Source organism: Urocampus carinirostris, chromosome 19 (genome assembly GCF_059441175.1).
Source record: "Urocampus carinirostris isolate Australia breed hairy pipefish chromosome 19, RoL_Ucar_1.0, whole genome shotgun sequence".
In the NCBI taxonomy this organism is placed as follows: Eukaryota; Metazoa; Chordata; class Actinopteri; order Syngnathiformes; family Syngnathidae; genus Urocampus; species Urocampus carinirostris.
The window spans coordinates 15,328,230-15,356,060 of NC_142367.1; the positions used below are offsets into that span (position 1 = coordinate 15,328,230).

General features: G+C 41.1%; 1 protein-coding gene across 3 annotated transcripts; it reads left to right on the forward strand.

The window, feature by feature from the left end:
• The first annotated feature begins 7,150 nt into the window (after positions 1-7,150).
• LOC148347476 (galactose-specific lectin nattectin-like) lies at positions 7,151-26,720 on the forward strand. 3 transcript variants are annotated; one of them, XM_088324082.1, is made up of 9 exons: positions 7,151-7,612; positions 12,334-12,419; positions 24,855-24,982; positions 25,055-25,114; positions 25,180-25,204; positions 25,275-25,363; positions 26,165-26,296; positions 26,376-26,481; positions 26,551-26,720. In XM_088324082.1, exons 4-9 carry the CDS (start codon positions 25,055-25,057, stop codon positions 26,643-26,645), a joined length of 507 nt encoding a protein of 168 aa, XP_088180208.1. In that variant the 5' UTR covers positions 7,151-7,612; positions 12,334-12,419; positions 24,855-24,982; the 3' UTR covers positions 26,646-26,720. The 3 variants fall into 3 exon arrangements, with proteins under 3 accessions (XP_088180208.1, XP_088180207.1, XP_088180209.1); XM_088324081.1 differs by lacking the exon at positions 7,151-7,612 and having other exon boundaries at positions 12,189-12,419; XM_088324083.1 differs by lacking the exons at positions 7,151-7,612; positions 12,334-12,419 and adding an exon at positions 19,954-20,025.
• Positions 26,721-27,831: the final 1,111 nt, after the last annotated feature.

The following is a 27,831-nucleotide window of genomic DNA, read 5'->3' on the forward strand; positions in this document are numbered from 1 at the left end:
GATTCCTCCAGGTTTTTTTCCATTCAAATTTAAGACCTTTTCAAGACCACACACAATGAAATTTCAGACCAATCTCCCACTTGTTCTGGCATACAGACGCAGGAGTCAAGATGGACCCTGGCGGCTGACCCCCCAGGCAGCGACGGCAGGGACTTTAAAGCCCCGCGGCGAAGGTATAAAGTACACGGCAGCTGAGGTTTGGTTCGCAAAGGCAGCCGAACCGCGCTGGTGCACGGACCGGCCTGGACTTAGGGCGGGAGTGAGGCAGTCATGAGCAAGACTGCACAGGCGTCGGGGGCATAGGGGACGGGTACGGACAGACCCAGGTGGCAAAGCAAGCCGCCTCTGCCAAGAGGATAGGACCCTCAGGGAACGCCACAAAACTGAATTCTGCTAGTGATGACCTGGCTGCACCGGCGCATCAGGATGACCGCTCGCCCCGACTCCTAAAGCCCACACGTCCATAACTGGTCCTTTTAGGTACGGGACGGGTGCGTGGGTAATTGTCTTTGTGGGGGCGCACCGGAACTGTCCGGGGCAATGTTCCTTCTAATTTTCCAAGGGTGTGAGCGTTCACACGAAGTCGGTGAGCAACGCTTGAAACAACAGTGAGCCACCATAATCCCAAGTGTGGCAAGATAATTAATTATCAAACATGTCCAAAACTTGACATCAAGTGACATTTTGCTGAGTTTCCGGCAATGCAAAATCATTTTTCTCTTTTGAATCAATTGACTCATCTACTATTGTACGGCCTACAAACGTCGTTTGTTCTTACAATTCTTTCACAAGATATCCATTTCTTTTTATTTCCTGATATATTTTGTCGCATAATATTACCATTTTTGGGGGCTTATTTAGTCGGTTGCAAAATACAGAACTGTACTTAATCACATTTTTTAGTGGAAGTACAATGTTGGCAACAAGATTGACTTGATATAATTGGAAATTATTTGAATGCAACACAAACTTTTTATTATTTTTTCTGTGTTTTTTTAACTTTTTTTTAATTCCTTTAAAAAAAAATCTCGTGTTTATTTTTTCCGAGCTTTTACTTTTTTCTTTTTGTTCTCTATTTACTTTTTTTCCTACATTTCTTTCTTTTCTTTTTTTCTGGCTTTTTTTCTAAAAAATTTTCCTTCTTTTTTTCTCTTTTTGTTTCTTTTTTTCTCAGCTTTTCACTACTTTTTCATTTTGGTATTTTTTTCTTTTTGTTGTATTCCCCCCTTCCTATAAGTCATTTTGTGCATAATTTTACTTAATATTTGGTAATGTTGGGACTAAAGAAGCAAAAACAACCTGAAGAGCCGTTTAGGACCCGAAAGAGCCGGTTCCTTTTGGTGAGCCGAGCCGAAGAAGCCGGTTCTCGACATACTCTACTAACTTTGCTCAACTTGGTTCGATTTCAAAATACCGCATTTGGGACACAACGTCAGGGGAACCCGTGTATTTTTACCGTCATGCATTGTAACTTTGACTTAAGTCGCTTCTTAAAAAGTAATTTTGAGCCCTCATTTTTGTGCGCCGGCTAGATTTTCTTGTGCCCTGAGAATGTGCGAGCAGTGCGCAATTGTGCACGCGCGCAGCTTAGAGGGAACACTGGTCCGGGGTGGCGTCTCGACTGGTTCGGGACGTCAACCGGGCGACTCTGGGATAGAGGTTTGTGCCCGACTGCCGCAGTTATCCCTGACCCCCCGTTGCTATGGTTTCTGGGCGTCATCTGGGTGACCCTGTGTTGGAGGTCTGTGCCTGATTGCCTCCGTTAATCCGCCGTGCCAGACAATGGTGGCGTTGCCGCTGCAAAGGGTTCAGGCATCAGCTGGGTGACCCCTCCCACTCACTCCTTGCTACCGCCAGAACACAGTTATACATTAAATCACTCACTTTCAACTGGCTAAACCTTTCCCATTCAAAATGTACTGGAACGACGACTTAAAGCTCCAACGTAACGCTGCATTTTCAAAAACGTGAAAATCTGGGTTTTCCGAACGACTCATTGCATTCGGTCAGAAATCGATAGTCTATCTATTTACCTTGGTCATATCCCTCAAGAAGGTTGACTGACAGCAAGACAAATAAATACAAAAACAAAGAAAATTAAAAAGGGAAAAAATAGCAAAAAAAAACACACACATTTTTTGGACCATGGCTAACCCAGATGCCCAAACACCCAATCAAGTTAAGCACCCAAGTTGGTCATGCTTTTGTCCCTCCAGATGAAACCGGACACAAGAAAGCAGCCATGTCAACTCGGGTCAGGGTGACACAACACACTCTTCTGTTCAACAGCAGGGCCTGACCGCTTTCACTGGTTTACCCCTGCCGCATCATACGGGTGCCCTGTCCATCCCTTAGAACACGCCCAAAAATCCCACTATCCTTTTACAACACCTCTCCACTCATTCCTATCACCAGCAAGAGCTCTAGCTTCCACTTTATTTAAACCTTCTACCGAGCAGAAGTAAACAGAGGGAGACCAAGAGGAATGCCGCGATTGACATGGATGGATGGTGTTATGAGGGGACTGCAGGAAAGAGGTCGATAAAGTCTGAAAGTGAAAAATAATTTTAGGACACAACGTTTCCATACTTTTGTTGGTTTACTTATTATACAGTTATTGGCTCTATAAATGGAGGCAAATTCTGACTTTTGAGCGTTAAAAGACAACATTTAAGACGTATCAATGCTTTAATTTGCGGTTATCAAATGAAAGACTTTTTCAAGTTTCTAGGACCTTGTGGAAACCCTGAGTTAAAAACAGAACGTCCAAATGACAGCTTCCTGCTCCAAAATCTTCACCAATGCTGCAGGTTCTAGAGATGATGGCGTACATCAGGTCCAAGTGGTGGTACGATGGTTCGAAATGCATGCACTGTGCCACAATCAGGCTCATCCTTCTCCAAGTTCAGTGTTCTTGCAATACAATGTTCTTTTGCAAGCAACATGCTTTTGAGTTGATGGAAAGCATTGTTTAGATATTGGAGGTATCACGGTTCACGGATCCCTCAACCATGCAAGGATCATCATGGCACCAATGAGGACGCAACTGTGGACTGCTTTCTCCACTGTTGACGGTTCCTGGCCTGTTCTTGGGTTGTGGCAAAGTTGGCAACAGTCCATTCCTTTTTGTTGTTGGTCTTCCTCTCCTCCTGCCCCCTTGGACTGTGCCCTGGAGAATGATCCTGGCCAGTCCTGATGATCTCGTGACATGACCATACCACTGAAGTTTCCGCAGTTGACAATAGTTCTACGTAGCGTCCAATGGTCCCTCTGATGGTTTTCACATGGGCTAAGTAGCTGATGCTTAGACGTTTCTTGTAGCATCGCATCTCCATGGCCTGGATTTTCTTTTTCAGTTTTGCTGTGAGAGTCCATGTCTCGCCAGCGTAGTGGAAGATGGAGGTAACCAGCACTTGCATGAGTCTGATCTTTGAATGCACTGCTATGTTTTTGTCCTTCCAGATGGGTTTAAAACTGGCAAGTATGTCTGTGGTTTGAGCTATCCTGGCCATAAATTCTGGTTCTGACCCTTCTTCTCATATGACAGCTCCAATAAATTTAAATTCAATCACAAATGCACCATCATGAAAGTTCTGCCTAAAAGCCATTCTTTCTCAAAAATACGTTTTTCTTGGAAACAAGTATATTCAAGAAATTTAGCAATGTTCACCAAACGATGGTAAAAGCCAGAAAAATCCTTTTTTTTTCCTAATTAAAGATTACGATTAAAGCTTACTATTGATTTGGATGCATTTCAAATTCCGAACTAAATGAATCAAAATGGCTTATAGATAGATAGATAGATAGATAGATAGATAGATAGATAGATAGATACTTTGTTCATCCCCGAAGGGAAATTCACATTTCCAGCAGCATCCCTGAGCTGAGAACAATGTTTTCCCCCTTAAGAATACGACATTAAAAATAAAAGTAAACACAAAAATCCAGAAACAAAGAGTAGATTAGGAAGATATTATTAGATGAATTATTATCATTATTATCATTAGCATGTGAAAGAACATTTTCTGAATAAATATCCGTTTAAAATGTCCGAATTGTTATCAAATCATATTAAAGTTTCCCAACTAAGTATTTTGGAGCTTGATTACATAATCAGATTCATTTTTAAAAAGCGGAGAATGAATTATGGGTTTCGATTAACAAACCGAGTCTAGTTTTAGAAAATGAGAGTGAATGTCATCCAGTGTAATTATTTTATCAGCGCCTAATTGCCAAACTTTATAAAAGCGATTAAAACGCTGGCGTGAGGACCAGAACACGCTTCTTAATACTTGGTAATTCTTTTAATTTTCTTGCTGCTTCACATTTTGTTATGTAACCTTCAACGGCGGTTAATTGTTTGGTTAAAAAGGATAGTGACACGCAAAATAGTATGTAGTACAGGTTTTGTCCACACGGTGGTGGCCTTGCACTGTATTTTGGCTTCCCATTTGGCTTTATTTAAGATACACGTATTTATAATGTTGTTATTGTGTAATGTTTAGTAAGTATATAAACGTTCATATTGTATATTTATTTGCTTTTATTTTGCAATAATAGTATAATTCAGATATATTTTCAAAGGAGTCTAACAGTGAGGGATGTTTGATACCACGATTTTTTATTCATCTAACTTTCATTTAAATTTTTAGTACTCAATTGACTATCTTTCTAATGTTTTAAGAGTTTCTGAAATATATATATATTTTTCAAATATTGACTATTACTTGTTTGCAATTTTAAAATCAATTAAAAAATACACTTGTTTTTTTGTATCATTTGTGAATAGTTTGCATTCAAAAATACCGATACAAGATATTCACACCTTTAAATAAATGTCCTAAAAATGGTAACTAATATTTCATGAAATTAATGCGACAATATGACATTACCATGATTTCTAGTTCCTGATTAACAAAATGGCCACAGGGGGGCTTCCGATTAATTTGATGAGCAACCGGTAGTTTTGTATATCAATACCTTTTGAGCAAGGCTTATATCCTCACTGACATCGGTACCAGTTTCTTCATTGAATATTTTTTTATTTCATTATTGTTTTGCTAATAATCCTTGATATTAATCACAATATTGTTAAAATTGTTTGTTCCTAATTGTAAAACGGCTGAGGTGACTACCAATACCTTGAAGCAAAAATTAAATCTGAACGAATACCCATTTCTAGATCAAATCATTTTTTTTTTTGCTAATGATCAATAAAATCAATAACACCATCCTATTTTTTTTTGTTTCTTGTTATAAAACAGCCACTAGGGGGCAGCTGATTTAGTCGATCGGTTACCTTGGAGAGTATCCATACCTTAGAACACATGTGCCAAACAGGTGGCCCGCGGGCCAAATCGGGCCCGCTAAGGGATTGAATCCGGCCCGCGAGACAACACTCAGAGAAGCGCAAGAGAAAAACAAGCTGCAGGTTGAAATATGTCAACTTGATGTTGCCAAAGACAGGTGCCTCTCACAAAGACACTGTACTTGTATTTATTTCTCTCCCTCTCTCTCTTTCTTTTCCACCCCTTTTCTCCCACTCTGTCTCTGTCTCTTTCACTCTCTGTGTCTCTTTTGCTCTTCCTTTGTTTCTCTTTGTCTCTTTCTCTCTCTGTGTCTTTTAACCTCTTTTGCTCTAACTTCCTTTTTTCCTTTTCTCTCTTGTCTTTTTCTCTCTTCATACCCTTCTCGCTTTCTTTTCTCTTTTCTCTCCTTCTGTCTTTCTATTTCTCTTTGGATTTCTTTCTTCCTCTCCCTTTCTTTCCCCGCCTCTCTCACGACTTTTTATCTTTTATTCTCACGCTCTCTCCCTCTCTCTCTTTTTCTTTCTTTTTCCCGCCCTCTCTCCTTTTAATAATAATAATAATAATAATTTCCTTGTATTGTCATTCTGTGTAACAATGTACACAGAACGAAATGTCGATTGCACCTGACCCGTTGTAGCGAGCCGATGCAGCCGCAGCCAACAGAGGGCGCCGCCGACCACTTTTTAAGTCTTAGGAATGACTCCCTCCTTCTTTCTCTTATTTCTTTATTTCTTTCTCTTTCTCTTTAATCTACCAGTCCGGCCCCCGACAGAATGTTTGTTCTATCGTGTGGCCCCCAAATTAAAATGAGTTTGACACCCCTGCCTTAGAATAAAGCTGAACCCAAAACCTGTTACCAATATAGTAATCCCTCGCTGTATGAAGGTTTATTTTTCACGCTTTCGATACTTTACAGGTTTGCAGCTTGCATTGAGTTCTGCATTCTGATTGGCTAAACAGTTGCCCCGCCCCTTTTCTACCTGCTTCTGCCCATGTGTCAATAACTTCGCAGTCCAAGTTTTACAAATACGTAAAACTGCTTGATGGACCTACAGTATATGTGCGCGAATACTTTTTAATTTTCACAGTTTTTTAAAAAGTCAACAAAACATTTTGGACCCACAAAAGCACCAAAAGGGAGAGAAAGATGCTTTCTATCGCCAACAAAGTTGGACTTCGCTTGATGATAAGGAAGCTAAAAGCATTTTCACACTACATTTTTGTTTTACCAATAACGTCCACATGATGGCGACAAAATACCATCTGAAGTAAAAAAAAAATGATTCAAGGTAGTGCAATATAGCATCAATATTTTTTTCAAATATAATTTGACGGTACTGAAGTTAGTTGTAAAAGAAAATGAAGTAGAGTCATTCTATTTGTTAAATACATGTTTGAGCCTGTAGGGTTAGTTTGTTGGTTTCAAAGTATAAGAGAGCATTTAATCAATAAATAAATGAAGGTTTCCACTTCACGGATTTTGATTATCACAGGTATTTTTTAAAATCCAACCATCCAAAAAACGACAGATTACTGCACCTGTTAGTATATTAAATAATTATGATTATTTATTCTAACCTGTATACTTCATTTTGTTTTTATTTTTATGAAAACTAAATTTGAGTCGTCTCGGGTCCCAGACGCACGTTTTTTCCTTTCATAGTCATTCTTTATAAATTAGTCGGCCTGGTATGACCTCATTCTGTTTGATTTATTCTGTTGGCATAGACCAGGGGCTGCAAAGGTATGGCTCGCAAGCCAGATATGGCTCTTTTCATGAGTATCTCTGTCTCGGAGATTAAACAAGGGCCACAGGACTCTTCTCTGTAAAGCTGAAGCAACACAATAAGCTCAATGTTCAGAAGGGGGCAAAGTTTACATCTTTAAGGAATCCTTTTTGTAAAGCTCAATAAACAATCTATGTTCACTGTTGAGACACTTTATGATGAAAAGACACAAAATAAACTGTAAACACCCGAAAAAGTCAGCTAAGCACCCAGAGCAATTTGATCGAGTGAGCAGTAGGGGTGGACTTATTTCCACACATATAGCACCCTACCCAAATGCTCGCTGTCAACCGATTGACAAATATCGGTATTGGCATTTTTAATTATTCGACGGGCTGATTATTTAGGCTCAGATACAGCCTAGTTTTTCTCACCCTCTTTCCTGTCTATTGTCTCAAATGCTATCAACCCTACGGCTTCTGATTGGATAATCGACCATGCACTGAAGCAGGAAGACAACCGGCAGACTGGAGTAAACACTGACAGCCTTGCTAGCTCCTGAGCCCCAACATGCCTGTGAGTCAAAAAATTGAGACTTTTAAGAAGTCCGTGGTAGAAAAGCGTGTGTGTGATTATAAATACAGTAAAAAGTGTAGTTAACACGTTCTAAAGAACCACGTTCAGGTGAAGACTGACATATTAGCTCTTATCATAACATGAGTTTGTCAATCAAGTGTTAGTGATTGAGAGAGCATAAAAAAGCATACTCAGGTGGAAGTCTGAGTTATTAGCTGTTATCATAACATTAATTTGCCAAACTTTATTTCCTGTCCTTTTAGTTTCTCGTGTAAGTGAAATATTAGTTGTGCTGAAATTCAATTTATTTTTACTGTAAAGGTTTTAGAGAGCTATTAAAGTTTTATTTGAATATATAACAAATATTCTTTGTTTCTTTTTTCCATTATTAAAAATTTCTTGCAGCAGTTTTCAAGCTTTACAGAAAATAATAATCGGTTCCAAACACCGGTTATCGGCATTCTCTTAATACCAATAATCAGTATCGGCCCTGACAATTCTATATTGATTGATCCTTCCGAAATACATCCTTATCCTACTCCTTTGCAGTATTTGTTAACTTTTTTACAAAAGAACTCCGTTTGCACCTTATTTTAAAACCGTTATTTTCAACAAAAAATAACGTTTAACAATACTAAGTAACGGGGAGGGACACATTCTGAGTGGTGTATTTATTTCCGTAGTACAGTGGTTAGCACATTTGCCCGACATGCAAAAGGTCCCCGGTTCGAGACCAGATGGAAATATATGTTGGCCTGGTGAAGGATGGGTGCCACCGGGCTGTACTTGCCCAAGACACACCACAGGAACCAATTATGTTTGTTTGATATGGGAAACGGTTTCTGGCATTAATATTAATTCATTGATTTAATCGAATCATCAATCGTCACACAGTGAAATTTAATTTACTGAAGCTTTTGTCTGGAGAGCGGGTTTATCAGTTTCGTTGAATTTGATCTAAAAATATATGGTGTCGCATCCCCCAAACCCCCTTTAAAAAATGTCAATATTTTGCTTTCAAGGTTCTTCGAGTCCATAAGGTTCCCGACCCCTACCGTATAGGGACATACGCTGCTCACGGAAAGCGCTGCAAGATGCGAAGGAAGCGTGCCCAATCGATAGCGAGCGCGACAGCGTGGATAGGCAAATACGGGGCCGTGATAGCAAACGGGCCCCTCATATGACCGGGGGCCCATCTGTCGCCCTCCGTCTCATTAGACCCGGGCAAGGGCGCCGTAACCCCTCGTCGCCTTACCACGCCGTCATGAGTGCGATGGTGTGTACTCATACTCCAGCAGTTGCCGGGCAGTCCACTCTATTGCGCTAAATTGACTAGGAAGCCCAAACAAAGCCATGTGGTCCGCTTCGGAGTGGGTATAAATGAGGTTTCTTTATATTTTCGTTCCCTTTCGGGGGATGACACACATGCTGACGCTAAGTGCAGCGTGCTCAGGGTGCTCCTTGACTCCACTTGGCCCCATCTTTGTCATAGTGTCGTCTCCATCAAATATTACCCCTGGCAAAATAGCGCTTTGTGTGGAAAAACAAGTTACTAAATAAAAAGGGAACAAACAGTTCGCCCCCCAACCCTAAAAATGATTGGATGATTACTATGATTCTTAAACAATGAGTCATTGCAAAATCTCTTTTTTTTTAACAAGTGGAAAAGGTCACACAACTCAAGTCAAGTCATGTTTATTAGTATAGCCCTTAATCACAGGGAGTCTCAAAGGGCTGCACAGACCACAGATTATTGCAAACCACAGACTATTATGACACCATCCCCTGATCTAAAACCTACATGAGGGCAAGGAAAAACTAAAAAACCTCAACATGAGGAAAATGAAGACACTTTGAGAAGGGACCGCACGTGAGGTAATCCCCCTTCCAGGATGACCAGGCTGCATTGGATGTTGTGCAAACTACAGACTATTATGACACCATCCCTTGATCTAAAACCTACATAAGGGCAAGGAAAAACTCAGAAACCTCAACATAAGGAAAATGAAGAAAAACTTGAAAAGGGACCGCACATGAGGTAATCCCCCTTCCAGGATGACCAGGCTGCATTGGATGCTGCAAACTACAGACTATCATTACACCATCCCCTGATCTAAAACCTACATGAGGGCAAGGGAAGACTAAAAAAATAGTAACCAACTATAAGTCTTATTTCAGAAGGATTAAGGCAAATTTGTAGATTTTATCATTTTTCCCCCGTTGTGTAGCATTTAAGAGCACCTTTTTATGTCGAAAGTGACTCAGACAATGTAGAAATCGCAAAGCAAATCTGCTGTTAATGCGAATGTCCAGCAGGTGGCACTAATGTACCTTTGATAACCAAGGAACAATCAACATTTTCAATACGAGAATGAAGATTGTTTTATTTGTTTTCTAGTTTTTTGTAGTTTGCATAGAAAATGCATATTTGCAGCCCTTTGAGACTCTTTGTGATTAAGGGCTATACAAATAAAGATGACTTGACTTGACTATTTTGCCCGAACCCAACCTGGAATTCAACCATCGGGCTTCTTTTCCGCCGTTTGTTTTTTCTTCCCTTCGTGGAGAATCTACAGAGCATGCTTACCAAACTATAAGTTTGACTCCAAATTACTAAATCCAGAGAAATTTTCCTCCTCATGGTTGGGTTAAAAGACGCACGCCTTCCTCCCTCCGCCTCCTTCACGTCAGATGTAATTTCCGCTTCTTGCAAATAGCTTACAAGCTTTACAAATCTTCTGTCTGCTTTTTGGCCAAATCTTTCACCATTTGCATCTTGTAATCTGCAGGATTTAATTTTCTTGTCTGTGCCATTTTGTTCAGTTTCACTTTCACTTAATCTGAGGGACTCGGCCCTTCGTGTACCCCAAGCTGCCTAATTCAGCCGAAACAAAAAATTCGGCGCTGAAGTATGCACGGCCGGAGTAAAGCTTCGTGTTTACTTTGGCTGCAAATCAAAGCTTCGGGTTTATTCCGTGCTCGGTTATCAAATCAAGATAATCCGTCGGGATTGGGCGGGTTCGGGTTATCACACCCGCTACTCAGGTCGGGTCGGGCTGAATTTTTTAGGCCCAGTCTTACTTTTAAATAGCGCTATATACATATTCAATGATAAAAAATAAATAAATACTTAAATGTCTCCACTTTCCAACCAGACTGAAGTAGATCAAGAGATTTTTTTTTGCATGTCCGCCAATCAGATCATTTAATAATTGTTTGGAGGAAAAAAAGCAATCTTGAATCACATCACGGACGCAAAATTCGTATTTGGAGACTAGAAAAAAAAATCACAGCAAATCTTATATGATAAAAAAAAAATCAAAATAGTAAAATGAGTACTCTACCACTTTCCAGTCTCTAAACTTAATCAATCTAAAATAAGCAAAACAGAGCTAAGATAAACTAAAATAATCTAAACTACACTAAAAATTAAACTAAACCTTGTACTAACGAATCTGAACATTTATAATCCAGAGGGAAAAAGTAGGAGACGGGAAGTTGAACGGCAAGACCCTTGGTGTGCACAGATAGACAGTAGGTGATGCTAGAGCTCCTGCCCCTTCTGCCTTTTCTTAAAAAATATATCTACATATAATTATTTTTAAATTACGTTTTTAATCTTTTAATTAATTTTTTTATTTCTTATCTCACTTTTTTATTTTACTCGCACCCCCCCAAAAAAATAAAAATAATTTTGTTTGTTTTTAATGTGCTGGTGTGAGTCTGGTCAAATATATTTTTTTTATTCTATTAATTTTTAAAAAAATCAAAATTTGTCTGTACAACACCAGACGTGACATAGCCTACCATAAAATCAGCATCCGTCAGTTTCACATCCATTTTTATTTTTGAGGCATGACTGCAAAGAGAAAAACATTTCGAAAACAGACGTAAACAAATGTATAAAAACTGTATAAACAGACTCATTGACTATATTCTTAGTCAACAATAGGCCACTAAAACGACTTTTATCGATTAGCATCCCTCGTAACGACTTATTACCACGGGGGTCGTTTCCCAAGTGTTATTCAAATTACCGTCTATTTAGAAAGAGCAGTGCTTGCATCCACGATCCGATGATTGTCGGTCACGGAAACAGGAACGCGGAAGTGGCACCTCTGCGTCGAGTCGTTGACAGCGAGAAAACAGGTCGATGGCCAGGACAGGGGAGCAAAACAGAAACGGGTCCAGAAAAGAGGTCGGCAACAGGTATCAGGCAGGAAACGGGGCGAAACAGGTCGATGGTTGGGACGGAGGAGCAAACGCAGAAACGGGTCCAGAAAAAGGGTCGACAACAGGTATCAGGCAGGAAAACAGGGCAGGATCATGTCGGAGGGTACAAAGCTCGCTTAGCTGAGAGCATAGGTTCGCAGACGGTCTGACGGCTTCCTCTTGGAAGACGGGGGTTTAAAAAGAGTTCAACAGCCAATCAGATCCCGTGGCTGTTAGCGCCGAATCAGCAATTATGACATAAAATCAAATCTAATTCAAGCAATTCTCTGAAACACCTACAATCGTATCTCACGGGCATCCACGTGTGGCAACGGCCCAATCACAGGCAAGAAATGACACAGAAGGGGCATAATAAGTAATGCATTTTTTTGTTCCCAAATTAGAAAAAAACGGAATCCTTTGAACATTACCTTATTAGTTTTGATTGTCAAAGGGGCAATGAATTGAGTTACGGATGGGTCCTGTGTGATGGTGGTCTCTGTTTCCAGGAATTGCCTTATTATCTTCCACGCTGTCCCACAAATCGCCTGGTCATGGTGGAAAAACAGCTAACAATAAATGGACAACTGAGAGAGTAAGTTTAAAAAAACAGTTTTGTATTTATTTGTAACAGTTCCTACTTCCAGTTTATGTTATCTTACGTGTTCAGTTTCAGTCACTACCTCATTATAATCCTGAAATATCCAAGTCAGTTTTTCATTCTAAACTGTTATTACATCGTCTTAACACAGTTTTGTGGTAGATATTGCCAGATTTGTAAGGTTTGAGTTCTTTGGAGAAAAAATGGGCCAGATTGAATCACTCATAACACGATCTCTGACTCTTTCATGGCCAGAATAACATACCTGTCAACCTGTACGTTTTTGCCGTAAAAAGTAAATTTATTATGCATTTTAAGAAGTGTACGACGTACAAGAAAATCTGTTCGGAAAAACGCAAATTATAGGTACCATCCGGTATTCCCCGATTATCACGAATCGGCAAATCAATCAAGTCAAACGAGTTCGCCGCGGTAGCCTCTATCTCTGTATAGTTTTTTTTTTTGTTGCAAATGAAGCGAGCGGTTTGATGCTACTGTGCGCATGCATCTGCTGCCTTGGATTTCATGTGGTAGTTATCAGGGTTGGGTAGGGTTACCTTAACTGGATTACTCCAATACCAAATATGCTAATAAAAGACAAAAGAAACTAAATATGAATAAAAAAACAAAATTTTGTGCAGGCTTGCGAGTAACGTAATACATTGAATGGCAAAAATGATGTTGGCAAGCCGTTTGGATTTATTTTCATTTTGTTTCTGTCACATTTTATGTTAGTTTTGCCAGAGGCCAAAGAGATCAAAGCCAGGAGACAAAGCTTACCATGTGTTGTGAGTCATAATTTTATTCACATTTAGTTTCTTTTGTCTTTTATTAGCATATTTGGTATTGGAGTAATCCAAAAGAAATTGAAAGTAATCCAGTTAAAGTAACCCTACCCAACCCTGGTAGTTATGTAGTGAAAGGAAGTCAGTCTCTTTTTAGAGAACCGGCTTTTTCGGCTCAACTCATTAAAGAGAGCCGGCTCTCAAACGGCTCACTCGTTTTGATGCATTATATTACGAATCATTATTGTTGTATAAAGAAGTTAAGAAAAAAAGGAAGTATAAAAGGAGAAAATGAAAAAAGACAGGTTTGTGGTTATGCCTTTAATCAGTATATTACCAACAATAATTTCATGCAGAAAATAAATTCATAATTTGAATAAGAAAATGTATTATTCTACTGAATTCTTTTTGCATGTATTATTTCCTTCTACAGTGAACGTCCAAGCGACTTCATTTTTGAACTTTTTTTATAATAAACCTCCTTCATGTCGAGCAACTCAGTATCTCACAACAAAATATGAATTAACAACATATATGATATAACGAACCACATGTATAATATAACATGTTAAACTACATAAATAAACACGTTTGAAAAAAAATATGGTGTAAGATTATTTTGTATTTTGTAAGGGAAAATACGACATTTTGTAAGGGCATGGAGCCGTGGAGGTTGACAGGTACCGAATAACAAAGAAATCCCAAATCATTCTGTATGGCAGGTCATTAAACGCCACACCGAATTGGACTCCCTTTATTTGCATTAGGGCACGTGCTTCCCGTGTTGTGTTTGTGCGTCGATAGCGTTTGGTCGAGATAAGAAGAGCTTGAACTCGCTCAGCTGGTCAATGTCAACAAAACCCGAGTCAAACCAAAGACGTGACCGGCACGCGCTCGGAAACCTCACTTTGTTTATTTTCCCAGGAATCGGACGATTATCGTTTCCTTTTTCCTGTTCAGGATCACCGCAAATGTTTAGAGGACCAATCTCGTCATATGTGAAATCGATGTGTGAATAAATACATATGTATGCCGTATAAATAAACAAACATATAAATACATCGCGTACTACCTACATATATAACATAAATGCAATTTATTCATAGATTCATGCGTTTTTGACATTTTGTCACTTAATGTGTCGTGTATTTTGTCAGTTTTCAGGGTGTTGGGAATTAAATATCAAAATGTAACGTTTACCAAATGAGTTATCCGACTCCATTAACCAAACACAACCTACGTTCACCCAACAATTTATGCGCACTCGTTTCTTGATGGAAAAGATGAACAAGGAAGCCGACATTTTCACACGGGGGCAGATTTAATTTCATTATAAATTTAATGAAATTAAATCTGCCTCCGTGTGAATTTCATTATGAATTTAACTAGGGCAGCACGGCGGCGCAGTGGTTAGCGCCTGTGCGGCACTGTTCTAAGGTCTTGGGAACCTCCTGTGTGGGTTCAAATCCAGCTACCGGACTTCCTGTGCGGAGTTTGTATGTTCTCCCAGTGCTTGCGTGGGTTTCCTCCGGGCACTCTGGTTTCCTCCCACATTCCAAAGACATGCATTTCAGGTGGATTGGCCGGTCCAAATTGTCCCTAGGTGTGAATGAGCGAGCGAGTTGTCTGTGCCCTGCGATTGGCTGGCAACCAGTTCAGGGTGTCCCCTGCCCACTGCCCGATGATTGCTGGGATGGGCTCCAGCACCCCCCCCGCAACCCTACTGAGGATAAGCGGTGCAGCTAATGAGATGAGATGAGAAATGAACAAGGTAACCTTGAAAAAGAATCGGAGGAAATCAAGGTTGAGTAGTTTGTTTGTAGTACTTCTAATTTAAACCACATAGTATAGTTTATCGAGCAAAACTAAAACGTTCTCTTTTACAGACAAGATATGCTCTGTTTTTGTTTGCATTAAAAGTACATTAAAAACTATATTGTTTCAAACACCTAGTGTTTTTTACTTGTGTGAAGTGGGGATGACAAACCACTTTAAGGTATTCAAAATTTATTAGGCACAATATAATAATACAGTGATTTCGATCAAAAATTAACTGCAAACTATCAAAAAAAAGATAATCAATTTTACTAAATATCCCTGAACATTTAAGCGGGCAACTTTGCTACCTAGTGCCTAAAACGCACGTGTCAGCGGCCTCATGAAAACGCTGGCGTGGGCCAATTTAACAAAACTGTCACGTTTGCCCATGGCGCCCAATTGGCCCCGCCCATTTGGCGCCAGCTGCGGCTCGTTGACTGGCTTCCCTCCTATTTAAGCTCAGTGCTCTCACTCACCCTTTGTCAGTCAGTCTACGAACCTCTGCACCCACAAGACGTGGGTTTTGACTCTGTCCGTTTCCTGCTTGTGTTTCCTGTCCGGTATCGTCCTCAGTGTCGTTCCCGGCTATGTTGTTCTGTTTGATATCGATCTCCAGTGTCTGGTAGCGTTCCCGTCTAGTTCGTCCTGTTTGATTTCGATCTCCAGTGTCTGATATCGTTTCCGTCTATCTCGTTCTGATGATCGGACTCCAGTCTCCAGTGCCTGACATCAATCCTGTCTGTCCCGTCCTGTCTGCTATTGACCCCATCCGTCCGATATCTGCTCGTGCAATTGTTATCGATCTTGTTGGTCTCTGGCTTCCTGTCGTTCCACGCCAGACTTCCGTCTTTCTTCTTCCGCCCAACGATGGCTGAATCCCTGGCGTTTGGGTTAACATGCATGACTGCCCCATTTCCCGGAAAATAGATAGATAGATAGATAGTATTCACAGCGCTTCACTTTTTCCACATTTTGTTATGTTACAGCCTCATTCCAAATTGTATTAATTTAATCTCTTATCTCAAAATTCTACACAAAATACTCCATTATGACGATGTGAAAATGTTTTTTTCTTTTTTTTATTAAAAATAGAAAACTAAGAAATGACATTTACATAAGTATTCACAGCCTTTGCCATGAAGCTCAAAATTGAGCTCAGGTGCATCTTTTTTCCACTGATCATCCTTGAGATCTTTCTACAGCTAAATTGGAGTCCACCTGCAGTAAATTCAGTTGATTGGACATGATTTGGAAAGGCACACACCTGTCTATATAAGGTCTCACAGTTGAGTGTGCATGTCAGAGCACAAACACCAAGCATGAAGTCAAAAGAACTGTCTGTAGACCTGCGAGACAGGATTGTCTTGAGGCACAAATCTGGGGAAGGATACAGAAAAATTTCTGCTGCTTTGAAGGTCCCAATGAGCACAGTGGCCTCCATTATTCGTAAATGGAAGACATTTGGAACTACCAGGACTCTTCCTAGAGCCGGCCGGCCTTCTAAACTGAGCGATCGGGGAAGAAGGGCCTTAGTCAGGGAGGTGACCAGGAACCCGACGGTCACTCTGTCAGAGCTCCAGCGTTCCTCTGTGGAGAGAGAAGAGCCTTCCAGAAGGACAACCATCTCTGCAGCAATCCACCAATCAGGCCTGTATGGTAGAGTGGCCAGACAAAAGCCACTCCCTAGTAAAAGGAACATGGAAGCCCGTCTGGAATTTGCCAAAAAGCACCTGAATGACTCTCAGACCATGAGAAACAAAATTCTCTGGTCTGATGAGACAAAGATTGAACTATTTGGTGTGAATGCCAGGCGCCATGTTTGGAGGAAACCAGGCACCGCTCATCACCAGGCCAATACCATCCCTACAGTGAAGCATGGTGGTGGCAGCATCATGCTGTGGGGATGTTTTTCAGCAGCAGGAACTGGCAGACTTGTCAGGATAGAAGGAAAAATGAATGCAGCAATATATAGAGATATCCTAGATGATAACCTGCTCCAGAGCGCTCTTGACCTCAGGCTGGGGCGAAGGTTCATTTTTCAGCAGGACAACGACCCAAAGCACACAGCCAAGATCTCAAAAGATTGGCTTCAGAACCACTCCGTGAATGTCCTGGAGTGGCCCAGCCGAGTCCAGAATGGAATCCGATCGAACATCTCTGGAGAGATCTGAAAATGGCTATGCACAAACGTCTCCCATCCAACCTGATTGAGCTTGAGACTTATTGCAAAGAAGAATGGGCAAACTGCCTAAAGATAGGTGTACTAAACTTGTGGGATCATATTCAAAAAGACTTGAGGCTGTATTTGCTGCCAAAGGTGGATCAACAAAGTATTAGTATTAGTAAAGGCTGTGAATACTTATGTAAATGTGATTTCTTAGTTTTCTATTTTTAATAAATTCAAAAAAAGTAAAAAAAAAAAAACTTTTTCACATTGTCATAATGGAGTATTTGGTGTAGAATTTTGAGATAAGAGATTAAATTAATACAATTTGGAATGAGACTGTAACATAACAAAATGTGGAAAAAGTGAATACTTTCCGGATGCACTGTACTTTATTCATCCCCGTAGGGAAATTCACAGTTCCAGCAGTATCCTTGTGTTGAAAATAAAACAATAATAAAGGAAAAGGAATATAATACATAAATACCCAATGTAACGTGTTGATTTTGAGTATTTAGATAGTGCTAAATAAAATGCACACTGTAATAAAAACAGGTTTATATGCAATGAGCGGATGTGGTTGAATGTGGGCTTTTACTTCCCCGGGTGGAGTTAAAGAGCCTCATGGCATGAGGAAGAAATGATCTCCTCAGTCTGTCCGTGGAACAAGACTGTGACAGCAGTCTGTCGCTGAAGCTGCTCTTCCGTTTGGAGATGATGCTGTGTAGTGGATGTGATGAATGGTCCATGATTGACCGCAGCTTTTTCAGTGCCCGTCTCTCAGCTACTGTTGTCAGGCTGTCCAGCTCTGTGCCCACAACAGAGCTCGCTTTCCTCACCAGTTTATTAAGACGAGAGGCATCCTTCTTCTTGGCGCTGCCGCATAGAAGAGGGCGCTTGCCACAAGAGTCTCATATAACATTTGTAGGAGCTTTTTGCAGATGTTGAAGGACGCTTGTGTGAGAAACATCACGCATCTGGGTCCTCTTCCTGTTCCGGTTCTTGCCAAAAACAAGTTCTACATTTAAGGAGAAATAAAATATAGACAAAAAAAAGTGCTTTTATCATCAATTTACTCTGACAAACATGCAGTAGTGCATCTGCGTAATAGATTTTTCATGTGTAAACCTCATCTCTCTCGTGCTATTGATTGAAATGATGGCGGAATTCGTCTATTAGCGCATTATGTATACGTTACCGCGGTGTACCTGTCCCACCAAAGATCCACATTCACGCTGGACTGGATGATGAGGTTTTTATAACAGTTTCTGCAAATGAAATGAGTCACAACATTAGCTTCTCTGCTGGCTTTGATCTCATTGGCAGCTCTCTCTGTACACTGCCCAAAAGCACATCAAAGAGCCTACTTTTCAATTTACATAAAATATATTTTAGAATGGGTAGCACGGCGGCGCAGTGGTTAACGCATGTGCGGCACAGTTCAAGTCATGGGAACCTCCTGCGTGGGTTCAAATCCAGCTCCAGACTTCCTGTGCGGAGTTTGTATGTTCTCCCCGTGCTTGCGTGGGTTTCCTCCGGGCACTCCGGTTTCCTCCCACGTTCCAAAAACATGCATTTCAGGTGAATTGGCCGGTCCAAATTGTCCCTAGGTGTGAATGAGCGAGTGAGTTGTCTGTCCCTGTGTGCCCTGCGATTGGCTGGCAACCAGTTCAGGGTGTCCCCTGCCCACTGCCCGATGATTGCTGGGATGGGCTCCAGCACCCCCGCGACCCTACTGAGGATAAGCGGTGCAGCTAATGAGATGAGATGAGATATTTTAGAATATCACAATACATTTTTACATCCATTTTAACAAGATACTTTTAACAACAGATCGTATAGTGTTTTTTTAACGTTTACTATGAATTCAACATATTTTTCTTTAGTCTGAATTTTAATCAACATCATCCTTTTTACTTATATGAGAAAATAGAAATAATAACAATAATAAGTATAAAAACGGGTACAATTTACCTGCAAATGAAATGAGTCACAACATTAGCTTCTCTGCTGGCTTTGATCCCTACAAGGAGAATTAACATTTTAGCACAACAGAAATAAAACGAAAATAAATCCAAACAGCTTGACAACATCAATCACATTACTGTGCATGTTGAGAGAAAACTTTACACATATTTCAGCATGAATTTCAATAAAACAAAAGTTACATATACAAAAAAATCGTGAATAAAACTGTTATTTCTATTTTCATTAAATTGACCTGTAATTCGATTAGGTCCTTATTTTCTGTAACTGTAACGGAATACAGATTACTTTCTTTTTAGAACTCTAATGACGTAACGCTGTTACATGTATTCTATACAAGTCCTCCCTACCGTTCATATTGTTTATTTTCCGATGGAACGGGCAATTATGGGTATTTTTTCCTCTTCCTGGTTACCGCAATTGAGGATTTTTACGACTGAGCGGAGTAATCGGATATCGAGTCTCGTGTCAAGACCTGGCAAAACGTGGCCCGGGGTGTCGTAACACCGATGGAGCAATCGTAAACTAACAAAAGTAAAACCTTTATTAGCGCTTCCGTGGTTGTTGCCAAACGGGTTTTATGGGAAATCAAAGCGCGTCCATTTTGTTTGCCCTCTGCTTTTTCGGAGTCAAGAGTTGAGCGTGTCGACACGTGATGGTAAAAGGGATTTTTTTTAAAGACAACACAACTTGACCCCCCCACACCCCTTTTTTTTAGATTGCTTTCAATTCCGACTAACAATCTTTTCATTGCCTTGAAATAACTTTGCTAGAATGGACCATGCGTCACCATGAAATTGGTTCTGGCATCTTGGAAATCATCAAGTCATTTCAGTGCCGTGACCAGGTATGAATCTCAGGACAGGGGTGTCGAATTCATTTAAACTGGGGGCCACATGTTAGAAAAACAAATTTTACGGGACCGGACTATTATGTCAAGAGATGAAGAGAAAGAGGGGGGGATGTAGAGAAAGATAACATGAGAGAGAGAACAAGGGAGAAAGACTTAGAGAGCGAGAGACAGACGGTAAGAGAGACAGAAAGAGGAAGAAAGCGAGAGAGAAAATGAGAGAGCACATTAGAGAGAGAACGAGATAGCACAATAGACAGAGTGAGAAAGAGAGAGAAAGAGATGAGCAAAAAGGAAGTAGAGAAAGATAACATGAGAGAGAGAACAAGGGAGAAAGTTAGAGAGCAGGAGACAGACGGTAAGAGACAGAAAGAGGGAGAAAGTGAGAGAGAAATTGAGAGAGCATATTGGAGAGAGAGAACGAGTAAGCACAATAGAGAGAGTGAGAAATAGAGAAAGAGAGATGGGCAAAAAGAAGGCAGAGAAAGATAACATGAGAGAGAGAACAAGGGAGAAAGAGTTAGAGAGCGAGAGACAGACGGTAAGAGACAGAAAGAGTGAGAAAGTGAGAGAGAAATTGAGAGAGAGAACGAGAAAGCACAATAGAGAGAGTGAGAAAGAGAAGTAGAGAAAGATAACATGAGAGAGAGAACAAGGGAGAAAGACTTAGAGAGCGAGAGACAGATGGTAAGAGACAGAAAGAGGGAAAAAGTGAGAGAGAAATTGAGTGACCACATTAGAGAGAGAGAACAAGAAAGCACAACAGAGAGAGTTAGAAAGAGAGAGAGAGAGATGGGCAAAAAGGAAGTAAAGAAAGATAGCGTGAGAGAACAAGGGAGACAGTAAGAGAGCGAGAGACGGATGGTATGAGAGGCAGAAAAAGGGAGAAATTGAGAGAGAAATAGAGACATCGAAAGAGAGAGAAAGCATGACAGAGAGAGAGAGAGAGAGAGAGAAAGGGAGAGAGATGGGGGAAAGGAAGTAGAGAAAGATAACATGAGAGAACAAGGGAGACAGAGTAAGAGAGACATAAAAGTGAGAAAGAGTGAAAGAGAGAGAAATAGAGAGAGCACAATAGAGAGTGTGTGTGTGAGAGAGAGAGAGAGAGAGAGCACAAGATGAAAAGAAAGGGTTAAAAAATGAGAAAGAGAATAAAGAGAGGAAGAGAGGGGATAAGAGAGAGAGAGTAAGAGAACAATAGAAAGAGATGGTAAGAGAGACAGAAAAAGGAAGAAAGAGAGAGAGAGAAATTGAGAGAGCACAATAGAGAGAATGAGAGAGAGAGAGAGACAGAGAAAGCATAATATAGAAAGGGTGAAAGAGAGAAAAAAGAGAGAAAGAGAGAGGGTTAAGAAAAAAAGAGTAAGAGAGCAGTAGATAGATGGTAAGAGAGACACAAAAAGGAAGAAAGAGAGAGAAATAGAGAGAGCACAATAGAGAGAAAGAGAGAGAGAAGGAGAAAGGGAGAGCACAATATAGAAAGAAAGGGTGAAAAAGAGAGAAGAAACAGAGAAAGACCACAATGTAGAAACACAGGAAGAATAATAGGAGAAAGAGAGAAAAAAATGAAAAGATAGAGGGAGAAGAGAGTTAAAGAGTGAAATAGAGATGGTAGGGGAGACAGAAAAAGGCATAAAAGAGAGAGAAAGAGAGAAATCACCATAGAGAAAGAAAGCGTGAGAGAAGGAGAGAGCACAATACAGAAAGAAAGGGTGAAAAAAAAGGCGAATGAGAGATAAAAAGATAGAGAGAACAAGTGAGACAAGAGGAAGAGAGAGAGAGATGGTAAGAGAGACAGAAAAAGAATAGAACCTAACTTTGAACTCCCCTTCCTTGTAAGCAGAGGTTTGAATCCAAATTCCTCGTCTTTGTTCCTCTTTGAGATCAACCTCTTTTGTTTTTTGGCCACCAGAGGAACAAACGTAGACTTGTTGCCTAATATTCACTCAACCATTGGCCAAGACTTCATATTCGGAGCAAAGTTGTCGCGGTGTGGAATTTGCAATAAAGTTCTTTATTTTCTCGATCAATTATTGCTAGCACAAACAGCAGTCACGTTGCAGCGTCCTCTCGGGTTTATTTAGAGAAACTATATTTTCCCTTTATCAAACACACGCTAAATTATTATATATAACGTGTTAGCCGGTATTCATCCCAATAAACAGCTCGATTAAAGTTTGTCCACACATCGAGGAAGCCCCCATTTCCAAGTGTCGCTTCCTGCCTCCAGCAGTGTGTGTGTGGTCCCATACGGCGAGTAGATAATGAAGGAATGTGTGAGAGAAGCGAATATACGGATAAGTAAAGACAGAGCGGATTTCTTTCTAAAAAAAGAAGATATTATCGTCGGGACTGAGAGGGATGACGTTTAGTGAACGTCTACAGGACCAAAATCGTGTGATTACATGACCGCAAACTGAAAGGTTGAAAGGTTTTTGAAAAAAATCATGCATGATTTTGTGTTATTTTTCAAGCAAAGAGTCTTTGTGTTTTTGGAACGCATCGGGATCAAGAGGTCACAGGTTTGATTCCTGGCTCCTCCGTGTTATAATTTAAAGTGTCCTTGGGCAAGACACAGAATCCCTATTGCTTCCGATAAGCAGGTAGTTGCTTCGCATGGCTGACCCTGCTATCGGTGTGTCTCTCTCTTTCACTCTTCCTCTCTCTCTCTCCCTCTCTCTCTCTTTCTTTCTCTATTGTTCTTTCTATCTCTTCCTTTTGGTCACCCTCTCTGTGTCTCTCTCTCTCTCTCTCTCTCTCTCTCTCTCTCTCTCTCTCTCTCTCTCTCTCTCTCTCTCTCTCTCTCTCTCTCTCTCATTGTTTCTGTGTCTGTGTCTCTCTCTGCCCCCCTCTATCTTTCTCTCTGCAGCTCTCTCTCTGTGTCTCTGTCTCTCTATATCTTGCTGTGTCTTTCTCTCTCTGTGTCTCTAGGTCTGTCTCTCTCTCTCTCTCTCTCTCTCTCTCTCTCTCTTTCTTTCTCTATTGTTCTTTCTATCTCTTCCTTTTGGTCACCCTCTCTGTGTCTCTCTCTGCCCCCCTCTGTCTTTCTCTCTGCAGCTCTCTCTCTGTGTCTCGGTCTCTCTATATCTTGCCGTGTCTTTCTCTCTCTGTGTCTCTAGGTCTCTCTCTCTCTCTCTCTCTCTCTCTCTCTCTCTCTCTCTCTCTCTCACTGTGTGTCTATCTCTCTCTCAGTGTCTGTTCCTCTCTCTCTCCATCTCTCTCTCTCTCTCTCTCTTTCTCTCTCTCCCTCTCTCTGTGTCTCTCTCTATCTCTCTGTGTCTCTATCTTTCTGTCACTCTCTCATTGTGTCTGTGTCTGTGTCTCTCTCAGTCTCCCTCTGTCTCTCTCACTGCATCTCTCTCTCTCTCTGTCTCTATCTCTCTATCTCTTGCCGTGTCATTTTCTTTCTGTGTGTGTTTGTCTGTCCCTCACCTTCTTTGTGTCTCCCTCTCTTTCTCGCTCTCTCTCTGTCTCGGTCTCTCTCTATGTGTCACTCTCTATGTCTCTCTCTCTCTCTCTCTCTCTCTCTCTCTCTCTCTCTCTCTCTCTTTCTCTCTCTCTTTCTAACCCTGTGTCTCTATCTTCCTATTTCTTGCTGTGTCTTTCTCTCTTTTGGGGCTCTGGGTCTCTCTCTCTCTCTGTCTGTCCCTCTCTCTCTCTCTCTCTCTCTCTCTCTCTCTCTCTCTCTCTCACTCTCACTCTCTGTCTCTCTCTGTGTCTCTCTGTGTCTCTCTCTGTTCCTTTATCTCTCTATCTCTCGCTGGGTCTCTCTCTCTCTTTGTGTCTTTGTGTCTCTCTCTCTCTCTCTCTCTCTCTCTCTCTCTCTCTCTCTCTCTCTCTCATTGTGTGCCTACTTCTCACTGTGTTTCTATTTCACTCTGTCTCTACCTCTCAGGGCAAAACATATCCATTGATATGAGAATGAACTTTATTGTCATTGATAACAACAACTTAGGTGAACATGCTTTACAACAGGATTTGACGTGGCACTTCGCCATAAACATGACATAAAATACTAAAAAGAAAAAAAAAGACATTACAAATAAAAGTCGGAATAGACAATATTTGCAAGAAAGACCTTTTTATTTGTAATGTGTTATAATTCATGATTAAAATAAATAATACTGAAACGAAGTTTCGTCCCCATTTCATCTTCGATTCTACACAGGAGGAACTAAGGCAGGAAATCCAAAAACAAAATAGAAAAACACTGGTCTACGGTAGTAGTAGTAGTAAGTAGTAGTAGTAATAATATTAGTAATGATAGTAGTGATAATAACGATGATAATACTAAAATACAGTTGGCACGGCGGCTGGGTGGTTAGCTTGCACCCCCACAATGCAGAGGTCCAGTGTTCAAGTGTGGCTCCCGCAGCCTCCTCGGTGGAGTTTGCATATTCTCCCTCGTGCATTTTTTACAGCGCTATACTTTCATTTAAAGTTTATACTCAATTGCTAATAGCAACTGCCAAGCTAGCTCGTTTAATATTAAATATTTTTTGTAAAATAACCATTTAATATGAAATAAGACATTTTATTAGTGCTCACACAGCATTTAACGTTAATGCTAATTGCTAAAATGAAACCAGCTAGCTTAACAATGCTTAAACTCTTTTAAGGTTTTTAATTTCAAATCAAATAAACTTTCTCTAAATAACCACCGAAGTAAATGAACTAGTTCGAAAATATATGAACTTTAGAAAGAATCCTCTCATTTTGTCTCAAACTCCAAAAAACGGTTGGCTAACGACCAAGTTCAGGAATGGGTTATTTTTAAAAGTGGGTGTGTCTTGGATGATTGTGCTTCAATAAAGGAATATTTTCAGGAATATTTCCGTTGTCACTCAAGTCCGGAATGACCAGTACTATCAACAATGACACCCGTGTCAGGAAAACACTATAAAAGCTTTTGCCGCCGTCGTCGTCTCCAGCAGAAATCCCGGCAACTGCAAAGGTAACTTCGCGTCTTTGATCCTTTCCAGGTCAACGACACCGAAATTAAATCGCCTTTTTCGAAATCTCGCAGATGGTGTTCCCTATTCGCTTGTTTTTCCTCCTCTGCGGCGTCACCGGAGTATTGTCCGCGGTAAGTCGAAATATTCAAGATTTTATGTATTCTGCATTCTGATTGGTTGAAATTTTCCTCCACAGGGGAGTCCGTTTTCCAGTTGCGAAAGTAAGTACGGTAATGTCTTCCCAATTCCAAATTCCGAACGTCTGATTTTATATCGAAACCCACCAACTAGAATACGACGGCTGTCCGATTGGCTGGGTTCGTCTGGGCGCTCAATGCTACGTCCTCAAAAGGGAATTCAGGACGTTTACGGATGCTGAGGTACGCCCCGTATCGATCCCGTCTGTCCCGTCCTGTCCGGTATCTTGCTCGTGAATCCTGTATCGGGTATCAATCCCGTCTGTCCCGTCCTGTCCGGTATCTTGCTCGTGCATCCTGTATCCAATATCAATCCCGTCCTGTCCAGTATCTCCTCATGTATCCTGGATCTGGTATCGATCCCAATTGTCCTGTCCGGTATCCTGCTGGTGTATCCAGTATCTGTTATCAATCCCGTCTGTCCCATCCTGTCCAATATCTTGCTCGTGCATCCTGTATCCAGTATCAACCCCGTCCTGTCCAGTATCTCCTCATGTATCCTGGATCTGGTATAGATTCCAACTGTCCTGTCTGGTATCCTGCTGGTGTATCCAGTATCTGTTATCAATCCCGTCTGTCCCGTCCTGTCCGGTATCTTGCTCGTGCATCCTGTATCCGGTATCAATCCCGTCCTGTCCAGTATCTCCTCATGTATCCTGGATCTGGTATCGATCCCAACTGTCCTGTCCGGTTGCTCGTGTGTCCAGTATCTGGTACCGATCCCGTCTGTCCTGTCCTGTCCGGTATCCTGCTCGTGCATCCAGTATCCGTATCGATCCCATCTGTCCCGTTCTGTCCGGTATCTTGCTCATGCATCCTGTATCCGGGATCAATCGCGTCCTGTCCGGTATCCTGCTCGTGTATCCAGGATCTGGTATCGATCCCGTCTGTCCCGTCCTGTCCGGTATTTTGCTCGTGAATCCTGTATCTGTGGTTGTTTGCTTTCCTTATAAACGCAATTATTTTCTGGGTTTTTCGTTTCAGGGTGTCTGTAAAATCCTCGGAGGGAACCTGGCCTCTATCCACAACAACGTGGAGAACGTGATACTCGGGACACTCCTTCGACAGTTCAACGTCAACGCCACCGCTTGGATCGGATTGCACGATCCCATCGTGGTAAAGTGTTCTGCTATAGTCGAAGTAACGGTATGTTTTTTCTCGTAATGAGACGTTGGACCGGAATGATATTTTCCAGGAGAATCAGTTCTTCTGGACCGACGGTTCCCAACTGGATTTCTTTGCTTTCGGCCCCACCCAGCCCAACATCAACATCACCAGCTGCGTTCAACTGTTTGCATTCGGTATGGGAAATACCATTTTTTGATTTTTTTTCGTCACCGTTTGCTTACAATTACCGTCGGCGTATACAGATGGAACTTGGGCCGATCGGCTGTGCCAGGAACTGGCGGCGTACTTCTGCATCCGGGACGCTCGGACCTGTACCTCTGACTCCAGCAGTTGCTAATCTTTCATTTTGAAACCATACGTATCAAATTCCTGGTCTGTTTTAGTTTCTGTTCATGGGAACTGAAAATGAGTCGTGTTGGTGGTGTGGATCTGGAAGTTCGTTGATGGCAATGGCTGTTTCAATAAATTTGACGTATTCAACAGTAAACGATGTCCTGTTGTTTTAGAACTGCAACGATTTTGGAAGAAAAATCGATATTTTTCATCCCATTGACTTTCTCTCTTTTTTCTCTTTTTCCTTTTTTTCACCCTTTCTTCCACTATTGTGCCCACTCCCTCCCTCTCTATCTCTTTTTCTCTTTCACACTCTTTCGCCCTTTTCTGTCACTCTTATCATCTGTCTCTCGCTCTCTTTCTATCTCCCTTGTTCTCGCTCTCATTTTATCTCTCTCTATCCCCCCTCTCTTTCTCTTAAACATACTACTACATATTTGACCTTTTCTTTCAGTATTGTGCCTGTTCTCTTTCTCTCTCTCTCTCTCTCTCTCTTTCTTGCTTTCTTGGTTTCTCTCTCTCTTTCTCTCTCTCTCTTTCTCTCTCTCTCTCTTTCTTGCTTTCTTGCTTTCTCTCTCTCTTTCTCTCTCTCTCTTTCTCTCTCTTTTACTCTGTCTCCGTTGTTCCCTATCTATTTTCTGGTCCCGTAAGGTTTGTTTTTTTAGCATGTGGCCCCCAGTTAGAATTAGTTTGACACCCCTGTCCTACAAAATAAAAAACACATTTGACGCTTTTTTTCTTTATTGTGCTCTCTCTCTCTCTCTCTCTCTCTTGCTTGCTCTCTCTTTCCCTCTCTCTCTCTCGCTCTCTTTCTGTGAAAAATATACAATGAAACAGTGAAAATATACTGTTTTGAAACTGGAAAACCAACCCCAAAATCAAACAACTGAAAAATGATCAAAAAAACAGTACCAAGAAAACAAAACACTACAATATAAAATTTCAAAGAATGTAACCAAAAGTGGGCAGCACGGCGGCTGAGTGGTCAGCGCCTCCGCAGCACAGTTCTGAGGTCATGAGATCGGAGCTTCCTGTGTGGAGTTTGCATATTCTCCCCGTGCCTGCGTGGGTTTCCCCCGGGCTCTCCGGTTTCCTCCCACATTTCCAGTCCAAAATTGTCCCCAAGTGAGAATGAGCTAGTGTGATGTCTGTCTCTTTGTGCCCTGTGACTAGATGGCAACCAGTTCAGG